Source organism: Saccoglossus kowalevskii, chromosome 7 (assembly GCF_978046115.1).
Source record: "Saccoglossus kowalevskii chromosome 7, keSacKowa6.1, whole genome shotgun sequence".
NCBI classification, from domain to species: Eukaryota; Metazoa; Hemichordata; class Enteropneusta; family Harrimaniidae; genus Saccoglossus; species Saccoglossus kowalevskii.
In genome coordinates, this window is record NC_140647.1 from 8,022,735 (window position 1) to 8,033,386 (window position 10,652).

Here is a 10,652-nt window from a genome sequence, read left to right on the forward strand (position 1 = left end):
GTGTTTTTGTACGATTGGTGGTTATACGTTTGACTCGATTACCCCCATTCAAGTTATTTTCCCATAATGTTTACTATACCATGGCATGTGTAGATAGTTGAAGCAAAGACACACAAGGTTCAAAACTTTTCTAGGGAGTGGAAGGGGTTCACGGATAGATCGTTGGCCGAACCTCGACCGTTTCGATCACTATTTATTTTTATCAGATTGTTATTAACAATATTCAGCCAAGATGTCGAACATGTCTACGAATTTACAGATGCAGATCCAGTCAACGGCTGGTGCTATACCAGTCAGGAATGAAAAAGGTCAGTTCAGTTAAATACGTATTTTTGCAGTATTACTAATGAATTGACTACTCATACAGTACCACGCTGACAACAAAAGTCGGGGAACAGGAACCGGGGAACAGCATGGCTCAGCTGAAGCAACGTCACACTATTACATGCAAATACATTAAATCGAAAAGTGTAAATAAATAATGCTTTGTTCACTTGCTTTCTGATATTCAAAATCAATTTACATATTTTATATGCTACCCTGGAATCTCCTCTTACTAATCCAATATTAAAGAATTGTGCTGTGTTCATTCACGGAACTGGACAAGTTTTGGAAAGAGTTCTTTAAGGCCCCCTTACCTTAACCCTAACACTCCACCCCAATGTAATTCACTATGCCCCTCCAAATAACTACAAGTGACCTGAAGAGGAGTATATACAATATGAAATGAAGGGAGGGGCAGGGTTTGGATTTGAGTTATAGGTGAGGGGGCTCTAAGGAACTTTTACCCAGGTGTTTGTTAGAGCCTGTCTGCATGATAATATTACACTATTACCAGACAAATATTTGTTTACCTTTGCAGTTCCCACCTCCAATATGTGCCCATTTTTAACAAAACTAAACTCACTCTAGATAATGCTGTTGTTTGTGTACTATATTTGCATTTGAAGTTTTGATAATTTTAATGAGAGTACAGATCACAAAAATTAATTATATAACCTGGACAGAAGAAAGCATATTTTGCATGTCTCTATGCTGTAATTATGCATTTTTCCAATATGTGTAACTTCATGCAGTAATCCTGTAAATAGGATTTGAAGTTCACAACTGGGGAGATGCAATATTAGGTGTTGCTAATATGCTTTTTATCACTAACTCCAAGTGTCAAAACGATGGAAGAATTGCGGTTTTACACAACCACACTAACAAATCATTTGCTAATTAGGCACATATTGATGATCATGTATTTGCAGTTACAATAATTAGCAATTTTTTTTCAAAATAAACTTTCGGTTTTCCTCATTATGAGTTATTGTCATTGCATCGTGTGAGTAATTGTTGTTATTCAATCTGAAATTCTCGTATTGCAGCGATAAATATGGTTCTGACACATGATTTGGCTTGCTACCCGTACTCTTCAAGCACAAACTAGCTGATGACGTTTAGCGTGAAATCCCAGTTAGCAAATTTTCACTCTAAGTGCTGCTACTGTGTATGACATGCACCATGGTTTAGTATGTGGTAATAAATAAATATTTGTGTTTTGTTTTAAGGTGAACTTACTATGCAGAAGGTGAAGGTGCAACGTTATGTATCTGGAAAAAGGTAAGCATAATAGCTGCAGAATGATCTAATTTGCATATTAATTTACCTGTCATAAATGTGTGCGAAGAAAAAAGTGCTCTAATTTAAAGCAATGGATGTAGATGTAGATGATAACACTTTTTAGTCAATCAATGCAAATGGAATTAACAAGCATCACCTTGGAAGACATTGGCGCTATGTTGTTGAAAAAATGTTCATCGCTACCATATATGGATGCTGTTAGTTACTTGATGTGGGACTTCATGTCTTTGATTGGATAGCTGCTTGGCCCTGTATTAGTGCAAGCTTGCTAGATGACGAAACTTGGGTGTAAATTGGATGTCACAGTGTTATTTTTTGGCAGATTTGTATTTTTTCTACAAAGCTCCATCCGAATAACACTGTCATTGTGTGCATGACATTTTTGCCAAACCTCTTGATGCATATTCATTTGTTTTTATGATAAATGTGTACATATACCGGATTCTGCCATAAATTCGCTCATCCGAAAAATCGACCTGGGCGGTTTCACTGCTGGTGGGCCATTATTTGGGGGTTCAAAATTTCAAAAAATGATCATCAAATATTTGGAGGGAGGCTTATATTTTCATTGAAAAATCCTCCTATGCAAACTTTCGACGCTGGCCAGTTGGACCACCCAAAACAAAAGAAACTATTGCAGAAGCTATTCTAAAATTTTATATATTTTTTTTCTTGTTTAAAAAGTAGGCCGCGCATCTTTCTCCAAAAACACACCCAACTGCATTGCTTAGTAGCAAATGATCATGGTAGCGCAATCCGGTCATGCCTAGTAATGATTATAATAACATGCAAAAAATAAATTTGTTAAATTGTTATGAAATGCAAATAAATTTATTTCATCATAAGCGAATGATTTTGATTGCATTTTCAACGCTCGATGCTGTAGAAATGAATATCCGCCATGTTTTGACCTGGGACGGTGTTCTTTGACCTGACAGCCTCGCAGGTCAAATCGCTAATTAACCAATAAAAACGATGGATGATGCCAAACGTGTTCAAATTATCCTAGCTTATTTAAATATGTTAATGATATTGAACCCAGCACGGAAGAGATTTGCCGATGCTGTTGTATGATCTTTTGGTTTGGATTTTGATGGGAAAGCGACATAATTTGTTTTTAAATAAAAAAAATTGGCTGTTTTCAAGAACTAAACTAAGCATTTGAAGAATAATTTAACATTGTTTACAGCGATAACAGCTTATTGTCGAAACGAAGCTTACTCGTTCACGCTAGTCGCAATAAACATCAATGCTCTTGAATAGGTGTCAATGACTACGGCGAAACTTTTAGGGATCAGAAAAGATTAAAGTAACACCTTAAAAAACTGCCGAAAAAATCCGAACTGCCGCTTAACGACCCAGGGCGAATTTAAGGCAGAATTCGGTATATTAAACAATGTGTGCAGTTGCTTGATGACACACTGCTCAACATATGTAAATGTATCTGCTTCGGTGAACAGAGTACCAGTATACTGTGTATGAAAAGCAATATACAATTGTACTAAATTTCCTTTTTGTATTGTGTTAGTACTGCCCTTTAGCCATGTTAGCCAATGCTAACTGAAATCTATGTGGCTTAATTCCAATATGATGCAATTTTATAGCACAATGCTTGATGTAAGAAAATCTACTATAAAGCTGAATACCTATATCAGGAGGATTTTTCGATGTACATAATAAATTGAAGTATTATAATTTATATGCAGCTAATGATAGCTTTGTGTGACTAATAACATGCTATACAAGGGCTCATTGCTCTATAGCAGATCGGTGTAAATAAAGTTATGAAACAAATAATGTAAACACATAGTGCTTAGTGGAAAGTCTTCTACCATTTTTTGATAACTACAATACTATTATTCTATAATCATAATTCAATAAAGATTTCAAGATAATAAATTATTGATCTTGTTAACAAAGACTGATAGAAAACAAATACAGGCTTTGCTTTCAAAACTGGAAAAAATTAGTCCTCAATCTTTGAAATGAGTAATGATTGATTTTCCAGATAAATTCCTGCATTAACTTAATAATGAATCATATAATGAAGGATTTTTGTAAAAGTCAGAATAGAGCAATAAGAGACTGAGAGTGATCAAAAGATTGGATTTACTCACTTTTATTTTTTAGTCCCCGTTCGGACATAGTCCGAAAACGGGGACTTATGTTTTGCCCTGTGTGCGTCTGTCCGTCCGTCCATCCGTGATCACCTGTATCTGTATCCTGATCTGTATCTGTATCGTGATCACCTGTATCCTGAACATGCATGGACCGATTAAGTTCAAACTTCACTCATACATCACACATTATATGGGACATATGCACATGCATTTTTTTCATGATCCGATTAACGATAGCCGAATAGCGGCCATTTTAAGGCCGAAAATGCATCAAAATCACACATTTTCACCATTCCGGACCCGGATCTCAGTTATGCATGGACGGATTTTGTTCAAATTTGGTACATACATTAAACATAATAGGACCTTGATGCACGTCATTTTTTTTTTTTGGATCGGGTTTGAAATGGCCGACTGGCGGCCATTTTATTTTAAAGAATTCAGTTCTGGATCCGTATCTGAGACATGCTTGGATTGATCGAGTTCAAACTTCACACACACAAGGTACATCATGTCACAAATATGTATGTGCATTTTTTTCATGATCTCATTAACGATAGCCAAATGGCGGCCGCTTTAAGGCCGAAAATGCATTGAAATTGCACATTTTCACCATTCCGGACCCGGATCTCAGTTATGCATGGACGGATTTCGTTCAAATTTGGTACATACATTAAACATAATAGGACCTTGATGCACGTCTTCTTCTTTTTCCGGATCAAGTTCGAAATGGCTGAATGGCGGCCATTTTGTTAAAGAATTCAGTTCTGGATCTGTATCCGAGACATGTCTGGATTGATCAAGTTCAAACTTCACACTCACATGGTACATTATGTCACAAATAGATATGTGCATTTGTTTCATGATCCACTTAACAATAGCTGAATGATGGCCATTTTAAGGCCGAAAATGCATCAAAATCACGTATTTTCACAATTCCGGAACCGGATCTCAGTCATGCATGGATAGATTTTGTTCAGATTTAGTACAATGTGTTGTACATATGCAGGTGCATTTCGGTCATGATCTGCTTTGAATGTATATGTCACTCAAATATGAACGGAACAGGGACGTGTCATTGACAATGACTTGTATTTTATGAAAGTTTGCAGTGATAAAATTAAAATATATAATACCCACAAATTTAGTCTAACTTACATTAGTTTAGTTAAACTTTCACCTCTTAAATTTTCTTGAAAGTTTATGCATCTTTAAATCTATTTTGTTTGGGTTTGTTTCAGACCGGACTTTGCACCAGAATCAAGTGATGAGGATGATGATGAACAGCTGCAAGTACCATTCATAGGTCTCAAAAGAGTTGTGCCAGAACCTGAGATACAGGAGCTTAACGAAGAAGAGGAAGACAAGCGCATACAAAGAGTGAAAGAACGTCATCGTGAAACTGAAGATCATGAGGAAGAGCAAATGTTTGTATTTATTTAAACTATGTCTTTGTGTGTGTGTGTGTGTATGCGTGTGTGCACATGTCATTTCAGTTAAATACAACAAGGGAGCACTACTGTAAACTGCCTAATTTAATTTTTAATGCTAGAATTTTTTTGCGTTTTGATGGTTTTGATTGCATTTGTGAAGACAAATTTTGCAAAAGTCCCTGACATTCCATTCACAGGAACCCTGAGGAATATCTTGCTTTTCACTTACTCGCGCAAAATTTTATAAAGTTTATCATTGTGACCATGAAATGGTTACTGTATTTTATATTTGCATATTGTATTTTAATTGTTACATTGTATGTATTAAAATAATGCAGACACAGAGACATATCAGGCCCTGAAGTACTATCAGCCAGTGAAGATGAATACCAAGGTGAGAGTGATGATGATCGATACAGACAGAGAGTCGGAATGGATGTCGAAGAAAGCAGTGAAGAAGAGGAAGAAGAACTTGAAGAGGAAGAAATAGAACGACGGCGACAATTGATGCGACAGCGAGCAAGAAACCTTTTACTTGAAGAGGAGGTGATGGATGTGGAGGAGGAGGAAGAAGAAGAGAAAGTCGGATCAGAAGAGTCATCCTCCGAATATGAAGAATATTCTGACTCTGAGGAGGAAACTGGGCCACGGTTGAAACCTGTGTTTGTTTCAAAGTAAGTCTTGAGCTACTCTTTGTAGATTCTTGTCAGCAGAGGGCAGTACATATAGCATGCTAATGATTTACATATTGAGTTTTCTCATGCACTGTGACTAATTTGCATAACCATAGTATATGTTAATCACCTCTATTTTTACCTTGCTCATAATGCTAATGAAGTGGTATGGTATAGTGGTTATAATGTCTGTCATTGTCATCGTTAATACATCTTATGGCTAAGATAACTCAAGTAATTGTTGTACAGTGTTATCTTATAATCATGATTTTTCAGGGTACCCCAGAGTAGTTCTAATGCTTTGGAAAGAACCCAGAGTAGTTCTGGCTCCCTGCTCCATAATGCTTTGGGAAGAACCCAGAGTAGTTTTGGGTCCCTGCTCTATAATGCTTTGAGAAGAACCCAGAGTAGTTTTGGGTCCCTGCTCCATAATGCTTTGGGAAGAACCCAGAGTAATTTTGGGTCCCTGCTCTATAATGCTTTGGGAAGAACCCAGAGTAATTTTGGGTCCCTGCTCCATAATGCTTTGGGAAGAACCCAGAGTAGTTTTGGGTCCCTGCTCTATAATGCTTTGAGAAGAACCCAGAGTAGTTTTGGGTCCCTGCTCCATAATGCTTTGGGAAGAACCCAGAGTAGTTGTTGGTCCCTGCTCTATAATAATCTGGGAAGAACCCAGAGTAGTTTTGGGTCCCTGCTCCATAATGCTTTGGGAAGAACCCAGAGTAGTTTTGGGTCCCTGCTCTATAATGCTTTGAGAAGAACCCAGAGTAGTTTTGGGTCCCTGCTCCATAATGCTTTGGGAAGAACCCAGAGTAGTTGTTGGTCCCTGCTCTATAATAATCTGGGAAGAACCCAGAGTAGTTTTGGTTTTCAATAAGAGTAATGACCTTTTTATGATTGGGTCCACAAAGACGTGTATATACTGATTCATACCTTTCATAAAGTGTTCAATTGCTGTTGTCATGGGGTAACTCCTAATAAAATACTTTGTGTACTATTCTCGTGGAGTGGGTACATTGACACAAGGAGAAAGACAGAACAGAACAGAATGTAAATAAATGGCTGAATATCAAATGAACATCCTGTTTAGCTTTATTCACGTTCTTATAGTGTTTGTGGTTCAAATGAGATCACTACACTCTGCATGTGCAATGAAAATTATAGGATTTTGAGCATATTTCAGACACACATCTCTGACATGCCTTGCCTGTTCGTGTTCAAACATTATGTGGGACTATGTGATGACATTACTTGTTTTGTTTTGGTGACGTCTAACCTCATGGCTTCAACCCATCCAACTGGTCTTACATGTGTATCTTTTATCTTTCTTTCAGAAAAGACAGAATCACGATACAAGAGAAGGAGAAAGAAGCTCTTAAACAGAGGGAACTTGAACTTGAGGCTAAAAAACTGGCAGCTGAAAGAAGAAAGCAGTCAATAAAAGTACATTTTCTTTAAACCCATAAACTTGTGTCTATAAACTTGTTGGATTGATGACCTTGATCTTTAAACATGTGATTTGATTCCATGAAACTTAAATGTAGTTCAAAACAAGGATTTATGATTTGGACTTTGTATGTTCATTCATTTTCATTTTTCAAACATTGACCAGTTCAAAGCTGGAGCACAAACAAGTCATGATGGGAGATTTAGGTAAATAGTTTCATAGATCTTTGGCCGACTTTAGTAAAAAACAAACATACATTTGAATATGTCATCAACCATTTCTCACGCATACATGAACGAATTTCATTCAAACTTGATATCAGTCATAGTGGGTTACTGATGCACATCCTTTATTTTATGATTTGATTCAAAACGGCCAACTACAACATTTTTTTTTACTTTTATTCATGCTACACTATTTTATTTAGGATGATTTTAGTTTAGTTCATGAAAGATCACTTTGTTACTAGTGTTATTTATTGTTACCGAGAGTAACTGCTGCTTTGTTTCTTGATAGATGGTTGAGACTGAAGCCAGAAAGGAGATGCAAAAGGAACAGAATGCGGAGGACCCCACCGACGTTGTCAATACTGATGATGAGAATGATGAAGAAGAATATGAATCATGGAAGGTTAGAGAATTGAAGAGAATTAAGAGAGACAGAGAAGAACGTGAACAGTAAGTAATAATTTAGTTATTAAAAAGCATGTATATCATGTCTATGATCTGTACATTCAACCAAACTCTTCTCTTCTCTTCTACTAGCTTCTTAGTACTTAGTAGTCTGGTTCGTATATAATCTGTAAAGCAAATCCATGTCTAATTCTTGCTGCTTTAGAATGTTTCTTGAAATTCTTCTCACAAAATGAAATAAAAGTCATGCTTGGAATTGAGTTACAGAGTAATTGATGACATGAACCACACGCAATACACACTGTGTTTAGTGTGGTTTATGTCATAACCGAGATTGATGTAATAATATACAATAGACTACAAAAATGTTGTGTATGTTTATTAGTTGTGTTGCTTACCATCCTTGTAAATCAAGCAGTTTAATTTTCACCAAACTTATTGACAATTCCATATTTTCAAATTCAGGTTAGAGAAAGACAGGCTAGAAATTGACAGAGTCCACAACATGACAGAGGAAGAGCGAAGAGCCGACTTAAGGAATAACCCAAAGCTTGTGACAAACAAACCACAGAAAGGAAAATACAAGTTTTTACAAAAATACTATCATCGTGGTGCCTTCTTTTTGGACAAGGAAGATGGGGTGTTCACTCGGGATTTCTCTAAACCAACGTTGGATGATCACTTTGATAAATCTATTCTACCGAAGGTTATGCAGGTTAGTTTGGAACATGTTTTTTTTTTTCACTGTTGACACCACACTAGTGTCATTAAGCATGTATAGTAATGAAACAAGTCTTGTCTACATGTTCTTTTATTGTCTCCTCAGTAACAAAAAAAATTTTGTTTGTAGCAATATTTTGTTTTTATTCCTCTTCATTTTGGTGTCAATATTCAAATACTTATGCTATACCACAATCAAAGATTACTGATCAAAAATCAGTGTATAATGTAATATTATTAAATATTTCTTTCCTTGTTTAAGGTTAAAAACTTTGGTCGTTCAGGTCGTACTAAGTATACTCATCTTGTTGATCAAGATTCTACACAGTTTGAATCTCCATGGTCGTCAGACGGAGCTCTCAACCTTAAGTTTCAAAATCAACATGCTGCCGGGATGAAACAAACTTTTGAAAGACCCACCGTTCGAAAAAGAAAGAAGTTAACGTAGTATGCACTGCCAAGATTATTTTTCAACAGTATGTTGACAAATGACAGCAAGAAAGTTTTCCATTGCCAAGACTTTTATATTAATTGATGAACTACTGCTGAGAAAGAATGATGAAGAGAAGCAGTACTATTACACTTGGTCCAAAAAACTATTACATGGTTTAAGACCAATGTGTGTATATATGTACAATAGACATGGTGTGTGTGAAATTCTGCCTGACGATGTAACACACACTGTCTGATGTGTGTGTTTCACTTGCCATGTAGTGTTGTGATACATATTTGAAGGATTATTTAAGTAACAGTTTCATGACTGGCTACAATTGAGATAGCAAAATGTATTGAATGATAATACCATTTAAATTCACCAACACTCAAAATATAAGCAAGCTCTGTTGAGTTTCCCGTCTTGTTTTGTATACTTTGATATCTATGAGTCTTTGTAAGTTGTTCATAACATTCTCCAGACAGGATCAATGGGATGACAATATGGTATTTGAGTTGTATGTGTTTTGGTGGATATAAACCCTCCTTGCACCATTTCTCATCTCTGCGTGTATGGCCAAAACAAACATGATTTGTTTCTAGTCAGTGCATGTATAAGCTCCCAACTGTTTTGTTTGGATTCTGTCGAAAGATAAAGAAATGCGAAGCTTGTCGCATAACATTTATATCATCTCTCACCCAAAAACAAATGTTTTTTATCATTTTGACAATTTGGTATTTTAAAAATTACAATAATAAATTCTTTTTGATGGTTGCAAAATAAAATTGTAGTAGTTTTAATACTAGTATTGTATTCCAACTTCGTAAGATCTGCAAACAATTTCACACTGACCCCTATAAGCATCATAAGGGCTTTGAATTTTGTACAGTTCATGAGAAATCGTATCCAACATAATCCTGAAATCAAATTTAGAAGATTCTTCTAAAATAAAGTAAAATGGCCTTGAGTGATTACAACAATGGTAGAGTACTGGTATGTTTGATTTGGTAACTGTACACCACAGCTTCAGTGCAGTCGAGCTTCAGTGCTCCAATATTTCAGAATTTGTTACCAAACCAACTGAGTTTATCATTTCTGTTAGTAATTACAATAATCAGTGGAAAGTGAGTGATCTGTATATGATACAAAATGTGAATACAACTTTAATAAACTCTTCCCAAATATATAATATTATACCTATGTCACTGTAACGCCACTGTAAGTTACAGCATGCCTTAATTTTGCGGTATTTTACGGGGTATTTTCATCCTACCATATAAGGAAATGCGAATTCCAAATATGGAATGATTACGCACGTAAACAAACATGGCTGCCACCAGGGTTTGACTGGAGTCCACACAAAGAAGTTTGCTGATTCTGTTCTAAACATTTTGGCATTCCCATGGTATATCCCTAGAAAGAAAAGATGTATAATAATAAGGTTATTACGAGAATACCTCAAAGTACCGGTATGTACTCTGACAGTAACGTGGTCACATCGCCCTCCGCGCATACTCCCACTGTACTGTCTTTGCGTATATTTTTAGGTATCCTCATAATAACTTTG

General features: G+C 36.1%; 1 protein-coding gene across 1 annotated transcript; it reads left to right on the forward strand.

Moving 5' to 3' along the window:
• Positions 1-9,498, forward strand: LOC100373233 (microfibrillar-associated protein 1-like). Its single transcript, XM_085501023.1, has 8 exons — positions 1-308; positions 1,554-1,605; positions 4,988-5,173; positions 5,518-5,853; positions 7,188-7,296; positions 7,817-7,977; positions 8,398-8,647; positions 8,915-9,498. Exons 1-8 carry the CDS (start codon positions 233-235, stop codon positions 9,098-9,100), a joined length of 1,356 nt encoding a protein of 451 aa, XP_085357149.1. The 5' UTR covers positions 1-232; the 3' UTR covers positions 9,101-9,498.
• The last annotated feature ends 1,154 nt before the right edge of the window (positions 9,499-10,652 follow it).